At 41.2% G+C, this 24,126-nt stretch overlaps 4 protein-coding genes across 8 annotated transcripts; 1 reads left to right on the plus strand and 3 right to left on the minus strand.

Annotated features, from left to right (window-relative positions):
- Positions 1-991: 991 nt before the first annotated feature.
- crebzf (CREB/ATF bZIP transcription factor) lies at positions 992-5,900 on the minus strand. Of its 5 annotated transcripts, none has more exons than XR_009783824.1 (4): positions 5,802-5,900; positions 3,481-4,307; positions 3,191-3,265; positions 992-2,831 (listed from the first exon to the last, which is right to left on the minus strand). XR_009783824.1 is itself a non-coding variant. In XM_061735562.1 (3 exons), the coding sequence occupies exons 2-3, from the start codon at positions 4,254-4,256 to the stop codon at positions 3,256-3,258; spliced, it is 786 nt and encodes a 261-aa protein (XP_061591546.1). In that variant the 5' UTR covers positions 4,257-4,307; positions 5,802-5,900; the 3' UTR covers positions 992-3,255. The 5 variants fall into 5 exon arrangements, 2 of the variants coding, with proteins under 2 accessions (XP_061591546.1, XP_061591547.1); XR_009783825.1 differs by having other exon boundaries at positions 5,730-5,865; XR_009783826.1 differs by having other exon boundaries at positions 3,191-4,307.
- Positions 5,901-6,397: 497 nt separating this feature from the next.
- las1l (LAS1 like ribosome biogenesis factor) lies at positions 6,398-10,022 on the minus strand. Its single transcript, XM_061734759.1, has 2 exons — positions 9,607-10,022; positions 6,398-8,793 (listed from the first exon to the last, which is right to left on the minus strand). Exons 1-2 carry the CDS (start codon positions 9,876-9,878, stop codon positions 7,353-7,355), a joined length of 1,713 nt encoding a protein of 570 aa, XP_061590743.1. The 5' UTR covers positions 9,879-10,022; the 3' UTR covers positions 6,398-7,352.
- A 1,245-nt stretch (positions 10,023-11,267) lies between these two features.
- On the plus strand, positions 11,268-19,531 carry haus7 (HAUS augmin-like complex, subunit 7). The gene is made up of 9 exons (XM_061735564.1): positions 11,268-11,332; positions 11,948-12,063; positions 12,148-12,218; positions 12,323-12,384; positions 12,475-12,665; positions 15,422-15,530; positions 17,789-17,998; positions 18,932-19,043; positions 19,129-19,531. Exons 1-9 carry the CDS (start codon positions 11,279-11,281, stop codon positions 19,185-19,187), a joined length of 984 nt encoding a protein of 327 aa, XP_061591548.1. The 5' UTR covers positions 11,268-11,278; the 3' UTR covers positions 19,188-19,531.
- Positions 19,532-19,933: 402 nt separating this feature from the next.
- mrpl49 (mitochondrial ribosomal protein L49) lies at positions 19,934-20,641 on the minus strand. Its single transcript, XM_061734760.1, has one exon. It carries the CDS (start codon positions 20,603-20,605, stop codon positions 20,108-20,110), a length of 498 nt encoding a protein of 165 aa, XP_061590744.1. The 5' UTR covers positions 20,606-20,641; the 3' UTR covers positions 19,934-20,107.
- Between the last annotated feature and the right edge of the window lie 3,485 nt (positions 20,642-24,126).

A 24,126-nucleotide genomic window follows, 5' to 3' on the forward strand; every position in this document is an offset into this window, starting at 1 on the left:
CCAAATATTTGCTCTCATTCCATCACATTTAAAAATTCAGAGGTACTGTAATACTGGATTTGTTATACAGCTTTTTGGGGTTGACCAACATGTTTACACTAATTTCTAAAATGATATTAGCCCTATTTTAACATATTTTTGATGCCATGATGTCATGCCGAGAGGCATTTAGCTTCATGATTTAAAGAAAAAAAGAGCATTGAATATCTGTGTCAACTTGGGAGTCAAACAGAAGTGCAACATCAACACTTACGGGCATAACAGATGATTGGAAGAAGAAACGCAATTAGTTTTAATTGGACTTCCTGATGCCTTCGGTGTTGCTTTAAAAGCAGCACAGAGGAAACAGCCATTTTTTGCTCAACCCCGTAAGTGCAGAAGTGGCCTCCATCCGGGATCACTCATTCAGCCTCTTAGTCACACTCTCGTTACTCTCTTGAGTTTCTCCATAGCCTTTGTGAGGATTCTTGCTCCGAGAAATATTTTTAATTGTTGCTGATGTTTGACACAGCACCGTTAGCGATTCAGAGTTGTCAGAAGACACAGCGGGGACTCTGTGTTCAAAAGTTACTTTCAGCTGGTTTTTGCTGACAACACTGGCTGAATGACACTTCTTTAAGCTAGCAAATATTCCTTCAATTAAAATTCAACTTGATATTTTCAGCTGAAATGAAGTCCTCCATCTTGCTTTAAAGGGCAAACGTCTCACCTCTTGAAACGCAGAGCAGCTTGTCTACAGCTGAACACCTCAACACACCTTTCAAGCAACTGAGAACTGAGCCTGAGACGTCAACACCAGCAGGACGCATTAACAAACAGCTTTCTTATGCAATCACAAACAGAAAGAAACCATTTACAATGTTGGGAACGCGATGCACCATTATTCTGACAGTCGTCTCCAGTCTTAACCTTGCAGCAAGTTGTTATAAAATTTCCATGACATTAGGGATCACAAGGACAGACGTATATGGAAGGAGAAACTTTCTTTAAAAAAAAAAACTAACTAAAAACCCTACAACTCTGAGCCGAAGTGCAGCAGCAACACAAACCATGCAGATAGCAGGGTCTTTAAAAAAAACACCCCAAATATTTGTTTATTTCTAATATTTTAATGACGTATGCTTTGAAATCAACTCAGTCAGATACCATGCACCAGCTGGCTGATTTCCTGGAGACAAACACAATCACACAAAGAAGCAACTACTAAATTACATCAGACAGTTGTACTGCTAATTTCAATTTATTATTCTATAAATGTGTATCAAATAGTGTTTCAAGCCACATTCAGATAGTAATATTCACTGAAGATGATGCATATGTAAAGAGCCATGAGCAGTTACGTCATGCAGTCTATTTGTTGTGACTCTGCGGGGTCGATTAGGTCGGTGTGCTGGTCAGCCTGCAGCTCACCGAGGAACACCCGCAACATTTAGCACCAACAACCTGAACTGGCTGGTTTAAACTTCACACTCCAACAATGAAACAACCCACTTCAAAGACAAACACTAATGCATCCTCATCTTACGAGCGAGAACCTCAGTGTACCGAGGGTTACAAATGTTGCATCCAACTAATTATTTTTTGATTAAAAAAAAAAAAAAAAAAAAAAAAAAAAAAAAAAAAAAAAAAAAAAAAAAAGGTACAACGCCACATGCAACAGGAAGGGATGCCACAACGTTCCTTAACCCACCACAGCAAAATGAGTGTGCCTGCATCACACAGACAATAACTAACTTCAACGCCTTTCTGTCCACAGATCAGTTCTGCTAAGAGACCAGCTCTGAGATGTTTGGATCTGTAAATGAACGGCACAAAAAGAAAAAAAATAGCAACCAGTACCTATTATCGCAGCTCTGACAGTAACAAACTCAGAAACTGAGCGTCCACACTCCTCTCTACATCACCATCAACTAAATTGGATTTTTTTTTTTTTTTTTTTAAACAAGCACAACAAGGGAGTAGTTTGAACAGAATTCAGTATGGAAAACTAGTGTTGCCCTGTCCAACTACACAGCTCCATGAGAGGGAAAAAAGTTATAATAATAAAAAAAAAAAGTCTGTTGCTGTTCGTTAGCAGCGCCGCCATCGCCTGCTTTGTAGCAGTGACAACGGCTCATCAGGGCGTGACGCTGCTTCTGCAGACTGGCATAAGAGTGGAGGAGAGAAAAAATCCATTGATTGTTCGGGAATATATGTGTCCACCTTTTAAAGTACATGGGCTAAAACACAGGCCGGATGTTAAATCCCTCTGGCCGCTCAGACTTTGTGCTTTGTACTTCCATCAAATGTCTTGGCCATTAGTTCTGACAACCTTTACCCAACTTGACCCAAATGTTCAGGAAAAGTTAGACCTTTATCGGCAGAGAGCTTGCTGTTTAGAAAGAGAAAAAGAGATGCATTAATATCAAGAGTACAGAACAAGAGCCTGGATATTTGTAACTCAAATGTAATGAAAATGGAATTTATTTCTCCAACATTTCTCAGACAATGTGTTTTCAAAATTAAACATTTACAGCTTATTACACATGATCAAATATTTTGCTCACAGCAGTATGAGTGTATTTAATGTACATTCCAATATATACATATCTACAAAACACAATGAGACTGAAGCTTCAGGCAGAATTGCTCTGAATAATGGAGGAATAGTAGTCAGCCCCCAAAAGTGCTGCATGAGCTATGCTGACAGGATCAGCATCTACAGATGGTGCAGAGTATTGGTAAAAAATAAATCACATATACCGTTTGTTACCCATACTACCTTTAAAAAAATACCAGGCCGCGATGGCAGCAGCTTGTCCAGCCTCTTCGCCTTCCATCAGCAGAATCCACTTTAGCATAAAGAAAAATAGGTGGCGCTAAATTACAGCGTTCTTGTTTTACAATGGTGCGGGTTCACAAAGAGACAGCGCCTTACAAAGAATAAAAATTCACTCAAGAGATGATTTTTCTCTCTCTGGACTATGTCGTTTCCAATTTGACATCCGATTTAAGATTTCTCTTTGTGGACCCCACCTTCATCTTAACAACTTATTAATTCTTTGTTAACTACAGTAAAATAATTTCTCTTGACAATAAGTCACAAACAAAAGAAATGTACAAAGTGCTCAAAATCCACTAAGTACTAGGAACAAAGGCTGGCTGCTAAAAAAAAACAAAAAAAAACTGTCTTTTCTGGTCTGATCCTTACCATGGAGTCAGGCAGGTAAAGGTGTTCAGAAAGCCACTCATCCGGCATGGGGGAGCAACCATTACCTAGAAGAAACTGTCAACAAGGTTTAGCAGTAACGTGGAGTCATGCCATTATCACAAAATCAAAATGAGAAAAGAAACAAAAAACTAAACAGAACAACCATGCACACTCTGCAGTTTTTAGGTAATCTTAATTCAGTGTTCTTCCACCTTCAAGATGTTCAACAAGCTGAGTCATTTGAAGCTCAGTCTCAATATCAGAAAACAGAGATAAGTACTTGACCCTACATTTTGAGTGATGTGCTTGCACTTTCTGCACACTTTGTGCAGAACTCCACTGAGACATGGTTCTTGTCCACGTGCAGGCATACGCCGCCAGATGTCTCTTTCTCCTCCACTTTCACACGCTTCCTGGGCAACGCATAGTCGTGGTCATTTGAGTTGGGGCCCTGGAAAAGTGAGGAAGATAATTTCATCCCATTCACACCGCTCAGCCTGGACAAGAGCTGGGCTAACATGCTTTCATTAGCCAGCACAGCTCTCAGGTACCTGGTTTCATCCTCCAACTCTTCCACCCGCTTTGACAGCTGGGTATTCTCCTTTCTGAGCTCGACATTTTCTGTTGACACGATGTCAACTCTCTTCTCCAGGCTGTTGACATATTCTTTCTTCTTGAGACGATTCATTCTGGCAGCGATGGCATTTTTGTTGATGACACTGCTTGACAGGTTTTGCCTCTTCTTCATCCTTGAGTCAGATGACATTCTTTCTGGAGATGAAGCAGTTGAAACCTCAAGGCTAGAGTCTTGGTCTCTGGCACCGTACACACCAAGATCAGCTAAATCAATATCAAATAGCGGTGATGAAGTATCTCTTCCCAGTGTCCATGTCAAGTCTTCAAAGAGGTCATCTAAAGCACCGCCGGCAGAATCCAAATCATCAGCTGGGTCCCCCTCGTATGGCTTTGGAATATCTTCCACATTTTCCACAACATCTATTACTTCAACTTCCAACGACTCCTCCTTTATGCTGTTGGCAGTGCGGCCTCTTTTTCTGGTGATCATTGTGGCGAGAGAGTTGGACCACACTGTCAAGATGATCTCAAAACTATTCTCCTGTAGACACAAAAAAAAACAACATTGTATTGTTACTATCCTGCATCATTTAACTGCTCCATTTACAAGAGCAACGTGTTGAAAGCACAGTGAAGGCTGCGGACCAATGTGGACTTAAAGAAATTCAAGCTCTTAACTACACAGTTTGATAATTAAGTTAATACAAACACTGTTTTGATAGGCTTTGATAATTCACGTGTAGTAATAATATATTATGAACCATAAGAGCCAACCCAAAGTCTACATTTCTGGATACATTTTATGCAGTGTTGCTTCGCCAGCCCTTTTGTAGTTTGATACCAGTAACACACAACATATGAAACACAGGACTGCTACTGAGTAGCGATGAACAATTAAACCTCACCATCTCCGGGGGGAAGTGGTTAAATGAGTAATAATTAACAAATGTGTTTGATATAATTTTGTTTGAGCCAGCAAGGAGCAGATCATTTTTTACTTAAAACATTTGAGATGATTTAAGGGGTGTTTGAACATGCCTATTTTATGCTACTAATACTGAAACTCAGAATGTGTTTTTGTAGCAAAAGACCCTTTTTTCACTAGACATGGGCCAACAAAAGACAGCCAAGTGCCAGTGTGCAGTTCACTTTGCACTGGCGAGACATGGTGCTGTTTATTTATAGACATCTTAGAGCCTATTTGTTGGTAACTTATAACTTAGTAACGTTTATTTTGTGTTTGGGATTACAATAACTACAAGTAAATAAAGCTTTGCGTTTATAAATACTTAACACGCATGTGAAATGGAAATCAAGACACATTTGCGTGAAACAAGCACGCTGACGTCACAACCACACTTTAGGCGGCGAAGTGGACAATTAACCAATTAACTAATAACTAACTAGGACCGCAGTCCGGCCAGTTTAAATAAATACATGAGCCTAGTTGGGTGCAGTTGCCATGTATGATTGTATAAGCAGAGATGCAGTTTCTCCTCTCAAGTGCACTGACCCGCAGGACGTTTGTGAAACGTCATAAACCAGGCCTCAGATATTAATCCTTACTATTTCACACCTAACCCAGTATAACGTTATCAAGATTATCATTTTACTGTGACAAATTAACTGGTGAAAGTTTAAAGTATTGCTCTGACTTGTTTTCTTTACGTCAATCTTTGTTGCATAAGAGAGGGTTTTGTAACCTAGCCTAGCAGCAAGCTAATGGTATCTATTATGTCTTTAGTTCAGTCAACCTGCCGGAGACAACAGGCACTTACAACTACGAGACATCATTAACCTTCCCGGGTGGTTTAGTGTAATAATGGAGTTGGTTTAGTTCGGTCTGCATGGTGAGTTTGCTGCTGCAGCTGCGGCTAACGGTGCTAACGCTGCTGAAGCCACGCGGTGCGACCTCGCAGTGACGCAGCAACTTTCACCTCCACTTCTCCCACTAACGACTCACCGTCCAGCTTCACAAACACGTGCAGTAATAAGATACAGGGATTCCGCAGGTTGGTAATGCTGCACTGCTTACCGGGAACTCCGCAAATCTTCCAGATCTTAAAATTTAGCGGGGGAAAAAACGATGTGGCGACGCAGCAACAGGAAGACGACGCTCCGGTTCTTCTTTTTCTCTTTAAATAAACCTGCACCAAGCTGCTCATGCGCCACCTACTGGACACGAGCGGAAAACCTCCGGCTTTTAAATCACATTTCCTTTCAATCAAATTAAATACTTTGACTAGCACTGCACTCCAGGATGGCAATAACAAGATTCATCTGGATAAATAGTTTTTCACATGTACATTGACCACCAGTCTGGACCTGAACTATGGGAAATAATTGCAACTATGTTTGGAAATATATGGTGCAATATTGAATAAGCTTATCAAAACAATGCCAAATGATGGTTATGATCAAAGCTAATGTGTTCCAGTAAAATATATTTTAGTATTTTATTAGTGTATGTAAACAAGTAATTGGTTGTCCATCTCCATAAGACCATGGCAAGAGACTTTCACATACAGTAACAATAGTCTCCATTCTGTGATTAATTTTAAGTTATCTATAAAAGGATTTCACTGATTTTCACTGATTATTTTTAGTCACAACTTTATTTAAAGATCTCGCTGTAAGTCTTAGTAATACATGGGTGAACACGAAGTGCCTTAAAGCAAATGAAAGGAAAAACAAAAACAGATCCTTTCTTACATTTTACTTTATTGAAAGTAAAATTCCAAGAGATCTTAGTTGAGTAAACTACGTCTTAGGGTTCAAGTCTTTGAACCTCAAATCTGTTCCAGATCGTGTTTGACAAGAATGACACAGGTGTTTCTATTTTTTCAGGTCATAGTGTGTTCAATAATTGTAAAGATAGAAACATGGGTCAAATGCCTGAATGACATTTTTTTTTTGTCCTTAACAACCACGGAGAACATTAAATATTTTTGGGTGAGATGGGAAATTATTTATTTACACAACTTTTAGACATTTCATTAATAAAAAGATTAAGATAGTAAAAAACAGACCTCACATTTGAATTCTTGCTTGATAGTGACAATTTTTGGAATCATTTAATTTTTTAGACTTTTCAATATAACCGATTTAAAAAAAAAATGCTTATAACAGAATACACCTTCAAGTTGAGGTTGTCAATCAGCAACAATAAGAGAAAAGAAGACGAAATTCTGGCTTTAACAGGCATTTTTGACAACACTGACATCTTTTTTTGTTCTTTTTTTTTCCCTTCACACTGACACCATGTATTGTGTATAGTAGGCGGGCATTAATAAGCTCTGCTTCTGCCTGAGCCGTTTTCAGTCAAACTGTAAAATTTGTCTCTTCCTTGTTGCCTTGAAAAGGTATATATGACTGAAATAAACTTAAACTAAACTAAAGACAACATTATTACTGACAATGAAGTTCAATAAAAGACAATTTCATGTCGTTGAATTCCAATTCCACAAATGATTTTAGGGAAAGCTAAATCAACATATCTAGTACTTTATTTTCATGTAACAAAAATGACAACACAAAGACCCAGCATCTAAAGGCTTACAGCACATTTCCTCACATCACAACTTGTTTAGAAAAGCTTGAGTCCAGATTTCAGCTTATTTACGTCACTCAGACTCCAGATTGGGCCTTCGGCTGCTCGTGGGGCTGCAGAGAATCCCGGGACGCTGCGGGGGGCGTTGCCCTCACGCTCCACCGGCTGACCAAAGACAGTCATTGGAGTGTAATGTTCCACCATCAGGGATGATGGGTCATCTGACTGTCCAGGGACTTTTCCAAGAGGATAATTCTTCCACGGGACTTTATCGGTGCACACCTGCCACGGAGAACCTCGGAGCACTTTTGCCTTTGCAACCAAAGAATCTTCCCAGTCATAGTCTTGGGAGGACTTGCTCCTCTCAGAATCTCCAGCGTTGCGCCACACATGCCGACGCAACTGCTGCTGCTGCCTCTCGTGCAAACTCTCCAGGGTGTATATGGGCTGTTGCGCCTGCTCCTGAGAAGTGCCGCAATCCACATGCGTGTTTTGTGTGTAGATGGAGCAGAGCTGAAGGAGCCTCTGTCGGGTCTCGAGAGGGAGGGGGTGCTCCATATCGTCCAGAATTAACTGCAGCAAGTGAGGTGTGCTGACACAGGGAGCATCCAGGCATGCCGAGAGCATCTGCTGCCACCTGAGCTGGATGCGGTTGACAAAAATCCTGTCCCTAATCCTGGCTTTCTTCTGTGACTTTGTTTCAAAATGGTACTCAAATTTGTTGCTGTTACAGAGGATGAGCTCTGAAGCCCAGGCAGAAATGTAGAAAGTCCTGTGACCGTTCGGCTCTTTGGTGACAAGTTTCAGCTCCAAAAAGAGCTTCTCCAGGAGGAGGTGAATAAAGGACGGGGAATTGAGCATCTTCAGCAGCGGCAGCCAAAAGCGAAGAAAGATTTGAGGGAGTCTCGGTTCAGTGGGACTTGAATCCTCAGAGGGGTTGCAGCCTAATGTCTCCAGCTGCTCCGCCGTGGGAACCAGGAACCCATCTTCCAACAGCACGTCGATCAGCAGATCACCTGACTCCAAAGAAAACTGCTTGATCTCACCCAGTAACCAGCTCATCTCTGCAAAGGGGGCCTGACACAAGCTCACATCTTTGTCCTCGTCAAAAGTCTGGTACTGCTCCTTTTCATAGGAGATCAGAAACTCCCGAGCAGTCTTGTAGGCTTCAATCTCCTTTTGTCTTGCGATCAGCTCATCTCCCCGGCGACTCAGGTCAGCCTCCTCCTCCTCCTCCGACTGCGAGTCCCAGCCCTCCTGGGGCCCCCCGCCCAGCTGCCGGGACCAGTACTCCTTCTGGAGCCACTCCAGAACCACCTTGCAGCCCTTCCGGCACCACTTCAGCGTGGGCAGCTTGCGGTGGGTGAAGTCGTGCCTCAGGTCCACCACCCACTCCGGAATGTTGAGGTTGCCGGCCAGGCGCCGGAGCGGCCGGGCGACCTTCCCCTGCTGCCTCTCGGTGATCAGGTTGACGAACCTGCCAAAGAAGGAATCCAAGATGGTGAACATAATTCTCATTTTGGGAAAATATCATATACATAAAAATAAATAGGAAAAACGGCAAACCCTCCATAGTCTGTTTTAACATTCTATAAAAGGTACTATCAAAAGAAAATCAGTCCGTACATGATTTATGTGAAACCATGTCAAAGTCTCTTACTCTTTAAGTTAAAATCTTGTTATGCTTAAACACTTTTGTTGAAATGTCAACCCCTGTGATTATTTTATTTTTGATTATTTTATTTTTTATTTTATTTCATCTTAGAAGATTATCTTAGAAAACAAATGTATAGGTATACATATTCGTTTGTGTGTTGTGAGCTTGTTATGTTACAGATGCAAGCAAATGTTTCCTCAAAAGGAATTTTGTACTTTGAAATGTTAAATAATACGATGGAGTATTAGGGCCAAACTAAGACAAAAAAAAAAGGAAATTACGAGAATAAAGTCATAATATAATGAGAATAACGTCATAATGTTACGAGAATAAAGTCGTAATATTATGAGAATAAAGTCGTAATAGAGAATAAAGTCGTAATATTATGAGAATATAATTTATGAGAACTCTAAGAAGAGCAGTCTTCTCCCTGTGTTAAAATGAAGAATATTGAGCATCTTGTGAAGTTATATTTATATATAATATATTTTATATATATTTAATACGACTTTATTCTCGTAATATTACGACTTTATTCTCGTAATTTCCATTTTTTTTTTGTTGTCTTAGTTTGGCCCTAATACTCCGTCGTAAAATAAAGTGTAATAATAAAATAAAGAAAGGTAGACGAACCTGACCAGGGCCGCCCCGTACAGCAGCACCAGGTCGTCCCCGGCCAGCTGGCCGGCCCGGTCCAGCACCTGGCACCGCACCAGGTCGGCGGTGCAGTCCACGGCCACGGGGGTGCTGTGGGCGCAGCGGGCCCTCCAGGCAGAGACCCTGTGCAGAGCAAACCTCTGCAGCGCTGCGTCCTCGGAGTACAGGTACTCCAGCACCTGGTCCCACTCCGCCCGGCCCAGCCACGCCACCACGTGGCGCCGCTTCTCAGAGCTCCGTTTCTTCATGTTTATGGCGAAGGGAGAGCCGGGTGGCAGTGGAGATCTTTTTCGCTTTCTTTCTGACCGTCTGCTTTTTTAAATATCAAGGAGAATGGCTCGATATTACACCGCGTTTGTCTTCATGCAGTCGACTGGGGAGCATTTCTTCGTGTTTTTTGGGCGTGTGGCGACTATAGAAAGCGCGTGTTGGCACTCTGGTGACACCTAGCGGACTGGGGCGGAGGCGCAGCACACGACCTATGTTGATTGATTGATTGAAATCTTTAAAACAAAAAACAAAAAAACAATTACACAAAACAAAAAAGAATACAAATAAACAGTCATTACACAAAATCAAAGGGAAATAAACTTTCATGTCCGAAAAGGAGTAGGAGGAAGTAAAAATCTTATTGGGTCCTACTACCCCTTGTTTCTATTTCAATTTTGCTTGAAAATAAAAATAAGAAAAAAATAAAACAGCAAGCTTTACTTTATCAAAAAAATTATACCTGTTATTACAAGAGCAATTATAAATAATATACATATACAACACACACACACACACACACACACACACACACACACACACACACACATGATAAGATGTGTGTGTGTATATATATATATATATATATATATATATATATATATATATATATATATATATATATATATATATATATATATATATATATATATATATCTTATCATAACAATATAATCAATATTATAAATACCACGTACTTTGTGCTGAATCCCCACACACTCACTACCTCATGTCTCCTCTTCCCTGTATTTGGCAAAAATCATTTCTTTGTATTTGCTTTTGAATAGTTGTATCTTATATCAGACCAACAATTTTAAATGCATTATGTTAAATAAGTACTTTTCAATAGTGAAACCCCAAGCCTAATGGAAAAGGTCTTGAAAGCTTCCATGAAGTGTAGTTTTTAGATTTAATCAGCATAAAGTACTTATTTTAAATTGGCTCATCAGTCCTATCAAATAACAAAAATGATACGTTGTCATTTCTATATTTGGGGCTGGAAGAAATCATACAAAACCAGTTTCATGAGCTGATTGATATTTTTGTTGACCATACCCTAAGAGTAAACATTAACCTGACTGACCAATGTTTAAATATTCCTTGACGCTGATTCATATTATTTGACTTTCAGCTTACTACTGAAACTATTTTATGATTCAGTTTTTTTGACACACTGGTGATGTAACTTTTAGTAGGTCGAAAGGAGGATATCTTAAAATCTCATAATCCTCTTAAATCCTTTTAAAATCTACCCGTGATCCTGTCTGCGCTTTGTGTCAGTGCAGTAACGGTTCCGACCGCAGGGTGGCGCTCATGCGCCGTCGCTACTTGTAGCCCGCAGGCACAACGCAGCAGAAGAAGAGTGTTTGTTTTGGAGGAGATGGCGGGCTCCTCGACGCAGAAACAACTACATTTTATTTATAATTCTTTGCAGGTAAAATAAGTGAAAATTAAACCGTCGAGAAAGGAGTTTTAACAAGTTTAGTAGCTTTAGTGTCGTCTCTGTGTTCAAATAACTTTGTTTTTGTCACTTTAGTCTACACAGATAACATTCTCCAACTTTTAGCCTAATTAATTATAGATGCAGATGTAAATATTCTTCTTTATTGTTATTATGTGGCTAAATTAATTGGGACATTTATAAAAACACACATGGACAGTTAATAGTCATTAAAGGCTCTTTAAAAGTGTCACTAGCGTCCAGAAATATTCTTGGTAGGACCTCGATTAGAGGAAATGTGTCTTGTAAAGAGCTATTTTAATACGAAGAACTCCAGATCCATTTCGACCAAATAGGATTTAGAGTTGAACTATCCCCTGGCTTTTGTGGAGGACCTACAAGATTAGTTCAGTCCTGGATAGTTTGGATTTTCTTTGAAAACTAAAGTACAGGGTCTATCAAATAAATAAATCCCATGTAAATGTGTGAAAAGCTCCAGCCTGTCTGGGCTGCAGCACTGGGGACAGCTGTGTACAGCTGTTCCAACTAAAATGTAGGTTTTCTATTTAAGAACGTATTTTAATGTGATATCTGTGCTTTGTGTTTCAGGCTACGTCATGTCCGTTTGTGCAAGATCTGTACTTGCAGGAAGCAGACAGCATGCTGCAGCTGCTGTGCAGCCCCTCAGAGCTCCGCACTGACATACTGGCATGGATCTGCAGGAGGTAGGATTACCTCGCTCACTTTTAATTTAGAATATACACATATCATCTAATACTTAAGCTGTATGTTGATGTGTCACTTTATAGTATCAACCCAAATTTTGGCAATTCAAAAGTGATGTTGCAGAGATCCAAAGACCCAGATGTTTTGACTAAAGGTAAGGTTGCCTTCACAGAATTCACAAAAGGCATGTTTTTCGTTTTTTTAACCTTCAGATTAACATATGCTCTCCTTTTGTGGTCGTCCCTCTTGTGCCAACAGAAATGGCTGCACTTGGGCAGGAGCTGATGCTGTGCAAAGCAGATGACCTGGACCTGATCAGGGTGAGGGGTTGAGTAACGCTGTTTTCAATATTATCAATTTAGTACTGAAAATGGTTCTTGTCACAACAAATAAGGGTGTTTTTCATTAAGGGGAACGCAAGTCCTCACCATCAGCTTTGGTTCCTGGAGCAGCTTTTGACACTCGTCCCAGGGTCCAAGAAGTCTGCTGGCCACAGAACTGATGGAGAGGCGTTTCTGAATGAGCTCTTTGCTGCTGAGAATCTGCCCCACCTCACACAGATGCTCAAACCCACGCTCGACCCCTGGCCTGCACACATCAAGTATGTTGGATATCTTGTTGCACATTAAGGCCCAATCTCAATACTCTCCCTACTTTTCTTCACTCGCCCTTCTTTTCTCCATTCGCACTTCTTTTCTTCCCTAACCCCTAAAAAAAAGGGGGAGATTTTAGGGCACTTGAGATCTAGGGCACTTGGCCCAGGTGCCTGTCCCATTTCTCCTACTCCCCCTTGTTTTCATCCCTACCCTGATCAGGAAGCTGAGAGCCAAAAGCTGTTTTAATTTCAGCTGTAGCGCTGTTAATATGGCACTTTATTAAGTTTTAATATTTTTTCAGGTATAATGGTAACCTTAAGATCCACAACCTGGGCTCAGTTTATCCAAATAACGCCTGTTAAGAAATTTGACCCGATGTTTTCGGAGATGAGAAGAGCCGCCGCCCCCGGGGAGCAGCCTCAGCTCACAGCCCGAGAAGAGACGTCTCCGCCGGGTCAAGCTGCTCCGTCGCCCCGGGAGAGAACTCTCTCCCGGGACGCAGCTCTGTTGAGAATTATGCTGGCTGAAATAAATCATTTAGGAAGATGTTGGTTTAATAGATGAAATCTAACAGTTGTAGCTACGCCTGTTAAGAAATTTGCTCCGAAATTTGGAGATATCTGTCTGCCGGCTCCGGAGTTTGGGTCCGCGTTAAATCGACGCAGAGCCTACGCCGTAGGCTCTGCGTTGGTGTAACGCGGAACCATAAATCCCTTTATTCTGGCGTGATCTTCGGCAACTTTATCTGAAAGTGTGTAAATTACCCAGATAACAGCTGGATTACTTTGTGGTTTCTGAAGACTATTATATCAGAAACATCCAAAACAAATCTGACGAGTCACAGGATTATTTCTCTCTATTTCTCTGCGACGAGTCTGCCTGTTTGCCTTCGGTCGGCGAGTCAAATCGACGCAGAGCCTACGGCAAAAGCATTCTGGGAAATTTTCATACCCCTTCGCTCGCCAAGTCAGCATCTGAAATCCCTCGATTTGAAGGGGCTATTCTCAGCCCCTAGCCCTCGTTATGCCCCCTCCCCCTAGGTGAAAAGAGGAATTGGGACACCACTACCTTCACGGGAACGCGCAAAAGTTAGGGCCAATCCCAATTCTCCTTCACTCGCCCTTCTTTTCTCCACTCGCACTTCTTTTCTTCCCTAACCCCTAAAAAAGAAGGGGGAGATTTTAGGGCACTTGAAATCTAGGGCACTTGGCCCAGGTGCCTGTCCCATTTCTCCTACTCCCCCTCGTTTTCATCCCTAACCTGATCAGGAAGCTGAGAGCCAAAAGCTGTTTTAATTTCAGCTGTAGCGCTGTTAATATGGCACTTTATTAAGTTTTAATATTTTTTCAGGCATAAAGGTAACCTTAAGATCCGCAACCGGGGCTCAGTTTATCCAAATAACTCCGATGTTTTCGGAGATGAGAAGAGCCGCCCCCCCCGGGGAGCAGCCTCAGCTCACAGCCCGAGAAGAGACGTATCCGCCGGGTGAAGCTGCTGCGTCGCCCCGGGAGAGAAACTCTCCCGGGACGCAGCTCTGTTGAGAATTATGCTGGCTGAAATAAATCATTTAGGAAGATGTTGGTTTAATAGATTAAATCTAACAGTTGTAGCTACGCCTGTTAAGAAATTTGCTAGGGTTAGGGAAGAAAAGAAGTGCGAGTGGAGAAAAGAAGGGCGAGTGAAGGAGAATTGGGATTGGCCCAAAGTCAGCATCTGAAATCCCTCGATTTGAAGGGGCTATTCTCAGCCCCTAGCCCTCGTTATGCCCCCTCCCCCTAGGTGAAAAGAGGAATTGGGACACCACTACCTTCACGGGAACGCGCAAAAGTTAGGGTTAGTGAAGAAAACGAGGGCGAGGGGGAGTATTGGGACGCAGCCTAAATATCCTCCCTACTGCATTCTGTTGTGTCAGAAGGTGATTACTAACTAAATATGCCCCTTTCCCCCATTAATCTGCAACTACTAACATGTCAGTATGAGTGGTCACCCTGGTCATTTCTGTAAGAGCCTCAAAATCAAACTTTTTGACAGACAGAGCGGTGAGAGTAAATGAAGACGGATACCAGTTTTGAGCAGCAGATGAAATAATCTTGGCACGCTGATGGAAAGGAATGTCTTTGGCTCTGACTTTTGATCCATGTTACACTCGGATGAGAGAATTTTTAACTGGTTCTCCGCTGGTACCAGTCAACATGTGACATCATCTGCTCAGTTTTTGCAAAGCTGCAAACGTCTCATTGATCTCTGGAGATTTCAACCACACTGTTCAACTGGCATCTGATTCTCATTGTATTTATTACATGGATGTATTCACCTATACTAGTTTACACTGTTACAGTTTAAGTTCTCTTTAAGGATAAATAGTATTATTTAGTTCAGTTAAGAGGTGGGAATAAGCAGGGCTGTGACATACTTGCATAGTATCCTGTTGCTTGCTGGACAGCAGCACATGTTTGTTTTTACCTGAAATGCTCTAAAAAGCCACAACTTATGGAAAATCTGTAATCTGTCATGTTTTAAACTTTAACCTCATGCTTTATATGGCAATATTATTTGCTCTGTCTTGAAAATATTGCAGATAATGTGCACGTATTGTTTATTTTGTGAACACCGGTAACTTAATCCATGAGGAACATTAATGTAAATGTGTAGTCACTTAAATGGACTGAAGGGAATAACAGATTAAAAAAAAGTAAATTGTTCTAAGCTGTTTTCTCTCTAAGTTCTCTTACTGTTTTATTTTTTTTCCTCCACTTTATAGGGCTTTACGCAAGAGAACCAAGTCTCCTTCTAATCACAGAGAGGAGGTTGCAGATGTTTCCTCTCTTTTACAGTCGACTCAGTCAGAACTTGAGCAGCTGCAGTCAAAGGTAGGGAACATATGTTACAGAAGAAGTGAAACTACTGCAGCTGGTCTCACTCCAGGGGCCTGTACTACGAAGCAAGTTCAACATATCCAGGATATCTTTTCCTTATCCAGATTCACTAAGCGGGACAATTGCAATCACGCTAAGCGGTCACACGACGGTGGTTATCAACTCGGTATATCAACCCAGGTTTCTCCAATCTGGATATGAGCGCGTGCACATAAAAGGGGCAGTGTTTTCAGCGCATGACCAATCGCAAGCATGGAGAAGTCCGCTGTCAGAGCCGCTGAGCAAACAATAATTTTACGGAAATATGATGAGTATAGGCATATAATACAGGCAAAAAGCAACACAGTTGCAGCTGCAAAATGCAGGAAAGACAGCTGGCAAAAGATCGCTGACTGTATAAATGCGTAAATTCATAGGGATATAAACATATATTTGAATATTCTGGGAATCTTAATCTTAAACTGTAAACCATGATCAGCAATATTAAAATAATAAAAGGCTTGCAATATTTCAGTTGATTTGTAATGAATCCAGAATGTATGACATTTTTTTTGTTTTTGTGTTTGCATTACAGAAAATCACAATATTCTAATTTTCTGAGACAGTCTGTATATATTGGTTCTATAACTATTGTTGTTGACCGATAACTTGTGCTGATGCTGTACCAAAGAATTGGGTTTTTTTATTTATTTTATTTAATTTTTAATTTTTTCAGGAGGGGGGTATTTAGTATTTTAAAGTGACTTCTCAGAATGTTCGAGGGACGAAATTGAAAATCCCTTTTTTGCTATCCCCTTACAAATGCATCTTCTTTTTCATTTCTTCTTGATTTATTTATTTAATTGGTATTAGTTTTGGATTGACTGTACATCGGATTTTGGGTGATGATTTGTTTTATTTATTCATTGATTGATTTATTTTTTATTTTCTCCTCCACCTCTTTTTTCTTTTTTTCCTTTTTTTTTGGATCGTTCATACAGGTAGGCTACTCATCAGGGAAAGCAAAGGGGTTTTGGTGGTCCCTGAATACGCGTTCTCTTCGGAGGGATCCCCTCACGATCCGCGCACCAAGCTCCACTAGATTCTCTTCGAAAGGGCATGCCATTTTCCAAGAGAGCTGATTGGTCAGTGGGCGGTGCTTTTACACCCGGCGATCTGTATCTCGAACATAACCTGCTCCGGAGCAGGTTAGCTGTTCAGCATAAGTTACCATGGCGATGTGCCCCGCTAAGAAGTGAACCACCGTCGTAGTCCTGAAAACCCAGGGTTAAACCTGAAGTTACCTCGCTAACCCCAAATCCCGCTTCGTAGTACAGGCCCCAGAACTGCTGAAACAGCGATTAGATTGTATTTGTTCTGTTTTGTTTTGTTCACGGCTGTGTGGACACAGATATCTGATTGTCAATTTAAATTTTCATGTCAGAATTGTGTCACTTCAGTATTAGATCCAGTATGTTGCCATGTGATATTAGAAAGAAGGGACGTATCAGAATTCATGTAGCTTCATGCCTACTTGCACGCAGCGATTGCTGTTGTTATTGGCCTACAGAGGCAGCGCTGCAAGAGTCAATCAACGATTACCTTCATCTTTTAACGTATAGCTAGAGCTGTATGTCATCACTCATCAGTAATATCGCTGGCATAATTTCCATTCTGAACTGTTTGCATCCTGCATCAATCAAATGTCCCCCTTCAATATAGTATCATATACAGGACGTTTTCTGCTGCTGTTGATACAAAACACGCATGTTTAATAGTATCTGCTGTACATGTTTGGTGTTTCAGAGGGCAGTCGCATCAAAGTTTAACATACTTGTAGCTGTGAATTTGAAGTGTCAAATCAGATCTTTAGCAAATCAAATGTTGTTTCCCATACACTGATTTATTTCTTGCAACCTTCCTCGGTCCAACTTTACCCATGACAAACTGACATTCTGGTCTTGGATCAGCACCTCCACCTCTGACTTCTCTGGCCACGATCTTTTTTCATACCATCTCATCATCAATGCTGGAATTGCTCAGTCCTACTTGAACGTTGACTTTTGTGTGAACGTTGCTCTGAAAAGTGTCCTCCATAGATCGTTAGGAAAATAAACCTAGTGCAAAATTCTTTGAGCCTCGCCGACTCTGGTTTAGGATTTTTAAAAACAATATTGCATCATAATCATGAAATATCTGTTTGAACAAGAAGGAAAGTCCTGGTGGTAATAAATGTCTTCTCTCTGTTGTACACTTGTGTCTGCTGTCTTTAGTGTGATTTCCTGAAGAATGAGGAGAAAAGTCCGGCCTTCTCTTCGAGCTCACTGCGCTTGGCAGCTTGTGACCTCCAGCAGCTGATGACTACTTTCAGCCATGTTTACGAGACAGACTTGAAAGCGTACTGCAGCCGAGAGCCCCCCAGCTTCAGCACGGACATCGACGTCTTCCAGAGAGTCCACCAGCAGCTGCTGGCGTGCAACACGGTAAGCAAGCCAGTCAGCATACAGATCAATGGGAAAGGGCTGCATGCATGCGTACAGAAAAAAAAAAAAAACAGGATTTATCGCATTAGACTGGAATGTCGTAGAATCGGTTGTACAGGCTCCTCACTCTCTTTGATTTCTGCTTCTGCTCCCAAGCTGTCTTTTCAAACATGACCCAGAAATAAATCTTAGCAAAATATCTTTAGGTATCTTTTGATGTGTCAGGAAGAAAGAGGAGGGTGCACGAGGAGGTCGAAGTGACAATGCACGGTTGCATCCTCGCTAGTCTGATGTGTATCTATGATGAATAAAGGGAGTGTGACAAATATAAAGTACTTCAATGCTTAGCTGACATTAATCATAACATGCAGTAGCTTATGAGAAAACAACACAGTGCAGGAGTGTAAGGTCTCCTTGAATCATGTTTCCTCTTCACCTCCTACGCTTGTTATGACAAAATAATAAAATGGAAAATTAGATAAACAGGGTTATCTTTTTTTATAATGACCTCTTGACCCTTTGCACTAGAGATGTGAACAGAGGAGGTGAGGGCAGATATTCGCCATTTTACAGTTTCTTCAAACTCATCCTCCCTTAAATGATGTATGAAACATCTGCGCCTTGTTTTTTTTTTTTTTCTCTGCGACCAGTTTGTAATTATGTCAGCCAACCTTTCGATCACCGGCAATGATAAAAATGATAAAAAGACTTCTGTGGAGGAAACTTCCTCATTTCTACCTTCTTCAGGAAGCTTCCTCTCTACTGGTACTTTCAAAATGCAGGTTGATGAGATTTATGTCCGCATCACAGCCAGCAGGAGAAAGTAGTGAGATTTGGGAGCGCCAATATAAAAACAAACCAAAAAAAAGGTAAATTGTCATTACAAACGTGACCTGAAAAAACATATTCCTGCTCTGTTTCTCTTGCTCTCAGGAGCTGGAAATGCTGAAAGAAGTATCAGAAACATCTGCAACCGTCAGCGAAGAAGGAAAGAGGCTGCAAACGCAACCTCGCTACTGGAGCAAAGGAGAGAAACGCACCATGCGTACGTTATTAATATGCACACTTCCACAGGTCTGTCATCCTTACTGCAGGTTGCTTCATATTTATCTGTTTTCTCCACCTTCCAGCCGACCACCTGGAGGAAATCACCAGGCGGATTCAAGACTCCTCCCATCTTCAATCCTGATTGCATTCCCTGTTTTGGCTGGACCCCCCCACAAATGCAGCCCTCAGAACCTCAACATCACGACTTAAACACGGGAGAACTGTGGCGGCACCCAAACAGAAATGAAACCGTTTGGTCACCCGGTTCGTTACAACCGTTCTGGGACAGACTCTTTGCAATAACTCGGACCACAATGCCAACAAAATCTCTCAAAAACTCTTTAGTCAGTTATTTTTCCTTTTACGTCCTATTCACGGAGTATGAATATTTTTTTCATGACTTAATAAATACAGGACTGTCTCAGAAAATTAGAATATTGTGATAAAGTCCTTTATTTTCTGTAATGCAAAAATATCATACATTCTGGATTCATTACAAATCAACTGAAATATTGCAAGCCTTTTATTATTTTAATATTGCTGATCATGGTTTACAGCTTAAGAAAACTCAAATATCCTATCTCAAAAAATTAGAATATTCTGGGAATCTTAATCTTAAACTGTAAGCCATAATCAGCAATATTAAAATAATAAAAGGCTTGCAATATTTCAGTTGATTTGTAATGAATCCAGAAAGTATGACTTTTTTTTTTTTTATTGCAATACAGAAAATAAAGGACTTTATCACAATATTCTAATTTTCTGAGACAGTCCTGTATGTTTCAAACTTCAGCAGGCTTGATCTCATTGTTATTTGGCTTGTTTGGTAAAAACAGAAGGCGGTTTTTGTTTCAGGTTCTGCACCGAGGACATAAAGTACAAACAAGCTTGTGTATTTTCTTGCTTTTCTGTTTAATTGTTAACAAGTATGCACATTGTTCAGCAAAAAGTGTAATAAATCTATGTCAGAGTTGACTCAAGTGCTGCCAGCGGTCTCTCAGGGAGGACGGTAGGGTTGCACATATTCTGTCATGTTCCAGTCCTCTCCTCTGAGGTGCCGGGTCAGAAGCCTCTGCTGGCCAGCCAGTCTTTCAGCTCCTTGTGGAAGTCTCCCTTGACTCTCAGAGTCATGGTGACCTCGTTGACCTGCGTGGGCAGCTCCTTCCCCGTCAGCTGCTGCAGGTGCTGCTTCACGTCCTTCTCCAGAGCCCAGATATCTCCCTCCACCTTCCGCACCAGCGTCATCCAGCGGTTCCCGTGGGTCAGGTCGGTGTAGACCGGGATGTTGTGCAGTCGCGAGCGGCGGATCATGTAGGGCAGAGCCGGCGGGGAGTCCGCCGGGGCCGCCCAGCCGGAGGGAGCCGGGCCGGCGTGTTTGGGCGGATCGGGGACCCGGGATAGCGGGATGAGCCTCTCCACGAACTTGTACTCCTCTGTGGACTCGATGATCCCCGTCTTCCCCTCCTGTGCAGCGGCATTAGAGACGAACCGGGCCGCGGTGCGGCTGTTCAGGCCACAGACCGACCACAGCGTCCTTCGGAGGGTGAAGCTGCCCGCCATGATGGAGCTGGAGGACTCAAGCGGAACCAGTCGTGCAGCTTCCGCTGACACCCGGAACCGTTTCCTCCATGCACGCTGACGTCACGCCACCTGTACGTTATGATTTTTTTTCACAACTTTATTAAAATAAAGAACACAAATAGATATGTTCAGCTGTTGACACAGACTCACGTATGTATGTGTGTGTGTGTGTGTATATATATATATATATATATATATATATATATATATATATATATATATATATACATACATACATACAGGACTGTCTCAGAAAATTAGAATATTGTGATTTTCTGTAATGCAATTACAAAAACAAAAATGTCATACATTCTGGATTCATTACAAATCAACTGAAATATTGCAAGCCTTTTATTATTTCAATATTGCTGATCATGGCTTACAGCTTAAGAAAACTCAAATATCCTATCTAAAAAAAATATTTATTACTTTTATTTATATATATATATATATATATACATATATATATATACCCACACACACACCGTAAAAGTTATAACAATAGGGAGGGTAAACATGATATGTCAACAAACAAATCTTATGACTCATTAAACCGCTTAAAATAAATCTCAATCCTTGTATCACTCTTGACAGAATCTGTATATCTTAGGGATTGTATATATAATTTAAATTCACGTACAAAAATGAATACAACAAAGCAACAATTTAGCAGTTCTACATTTGTGTTATTTCAATTTCCCAAACAAATCAATAAGTTTGACATGAATTCAAACTGGCTATTTTTATGGATAAAGCAAGTAATGTGACGCCACAATCGCCTCAATACGGCCGCCATCTTGGGCAGGGCTATCTGAGTTGCAGTGGTCAGATCTTTTTTATTTTTATTGTGTTTTTATTTTGTATCAAAATGAGAGGAAAAGATCTAAGTGACTTTCATTTGATTTTATTTTAGGAAATCCTTTTGTGTTTTTTTTTCTCTTTTGTTTATTTAACTCATTTTGTTAATTTACTTTTTGTACTACAACAATTTTTCATATATTTTATTTCATATTATTCATATTTTTTTATTATCACTATGAGCATCATCATTATTTGTAGAACAAATTAATTTGATGTATGGATGTGGGTGTGTCTGAGTATGTGATATCAATAAAATAACTAATTAATCCATCTTGTACCATAAATATGTCTGACATTTATAATAAACTAAATGTCAAAGGGGGTGGTTCTTAAAGGTTTTGGTACTATAGAACCCAAGTCCCCAATGAAATACTTTTAAGTTCTTCGAGGGTGAGCAGTACTTAGTAACCCACAAACGACAAAAGGGTGGAGTAACAAACATTTATTATGCAAAGACTGTTGACATAAAATCAAGGGTGGGGAAAATGTCTCTAAAAATGGGAGAACTGTCTCTTAAAATGGCCAATCCTTAAAAGGTTAAAAGGTTTTAAAAGGTTAAAAATGAACAGTCACAAAGTCAATCTGTTCAGTCTTGTCTTGTCTGTCTTGTTCAAAGACTGTCCTCTAGCTCTGGAATCCTCGGCAGTCAGGCCCACGCCAACAGGGATCCCTCTGCTACACAGCTCCGGTCGACACTCTCTGACCCTGGAGCAAAAAGAATAGCCAGCAATCTGCCCTACAACCACGTGATATTTCATATGGCTATCACAAGGTGGTTCAGCTTGCAACAGCCAGTGTATTGGTTGGAGAAACTCACGGCTTTTAGGCAGAAGTTCCTACTTCTGCCATTAGCGTTCCATCCGGGCCGGGATGGTCTCTGAGGGCCCCCCCCCCTTGTAGCTGCGGGCTATGAGACCTCCTGGCGTGGACAGCTCCCTGTTACCGTTTCGTCACCTGGATCCTCTGTGCCTAGCCATGTCTACACCATGTGTCTGCGTGTGTGTCTGTGTGTGTAATTTAGGTGAATAGTAGTGTGCTTTTGTCTGCTGGGAGGGGGGGGGGGGGCGCATTAATAAGTTTTATGTTTATTTGTTTTTCTTTTTTTTTTTTTTTTGTTAAGCACTTTGTGTTTCATTATTTGTATGAAAAGTGCTATATAAATAAAGTTTGATTTGATTTGCGTCCAAAGGCCTCCAATACACTGCTGCGTCCGCTGTCCGGTCCGCCGGGGGCTCCCCAACAACCTGGGCCCCCGTGGGCCTCTGTCCGTCAGTCCGGCCTCTGTCCATTCTCTCTTGAATATCTAGGGGGAAGGGAACCCTCCCCTGGTCCACCATTGGTCTAGGGGGGGCAGCCTGCAGTGGTTCATTGGCCACTGCAGCTGTCAGTCAGGATCCAGTTCCTGCCTCAATAGTGTTCAGCTGTGTCTAATCAACTAAAAAAAAAGGTAATTTCATGCCAAACTCAAAACACACAAAAAGTTAAATTTCAAACAACAGTAACTAAACAAAGCAACAAAAACATGCATGCAAATAAAATGTTACACAAAAATTCCAAAACAATTAAACACAGCCTGACACTCCGCATGACATAAACTATATTATATTATATATAAACTATATTGTGTAAGCTACATATCAGACAAACCACCTGCCTGCTTTTCCCTATTTAGGGCCAGTCCCAATCCCCCCCCCTAGGCCTACTTTTCAGCCCTACCCCTAAATTTTGCGAGTTCCCGTGAGGGTAGTGGTGTCCCAATTCCTCTTTGCATGTAGGGTAGTGTGCATATTGAGGGCTAGGGTGTATGAATTTAGCCCTTAAAAGCTAGGGATTTCAGATGCTGACTTGCTGACCGAGGGCCAGAAAAATTTCCCAGAATGCTTTACGTCATCATTTGCAGATGAATCAAACAAAGAAATATGGCGGACATTTGTCATTTTTAGTGAATAAAATCCATATTTTGAGTTAGTTTCTGCATAAAAATGCATTTTAATTACATTTCATTTACGTGGTAGTGAGTGAGGGCTAGTGGTAGAAAGTAGGGTGAACATTGGGATTGGCCCTTAGGGTCACAGAGACCTGCTGGAGTCTCTTAAGGTACAAACACATGTGTAGGCAGATTTGAGTAAGACCGTGGGAGTACCTGGAGAAAACCCCTGCAAGCATGTGAAGGACATGCAAACGCCACACAGAAGTGTCTGTGTTTCTGTCTGCGGCCTGCAAGTTCCCTGCAGTGACGTCACTATCCGAGTAACGCATCTGAGTCCAACCAGGAAGCATCTCATTGGTTATTCAGTTATGTAAATCTGCAAAACATGCTTAATCTGCAAAACATTGCTTAACTAACTTCTAAAAAGTTGACAATAGTGTCTGAATAGTGTACTACTCAATTGTGTACTCAATTGTGTACTTACTTTTTACTCAAACAACATTGGACTGAGTATCTTTGCTTCCATACATGTGTTTGTTTGTAATAGTAATTATTCTATTAGTGATGCGGTGACCAGCAACACTTGTTCAGGGCAGATAAGAGAGATAAACCGAAGTAGTGATTTTAGCCGTGAGGGGTTGAAGTTAAACGATGGTTGGAAAGGTAAATGTTCCCGCGGCAGGAAAAGCAGCCAAACCTGTCAGTCCTG

This window comes from Cololabis saira, chromosome 12 (assembly GCF_033807715.1).
Source record: "Cololabis saira isolate AMF1-May2022 chromosome 12, fColSai1.1, whole genome shotgun sequence".
Taxonomy (NCBI): domain Eukaryota; kingdom Metazoa; phylum Chordata; class Actinopteri; order Beloniformes; family Belonidae; genus Cololabis; species Cololabis saira.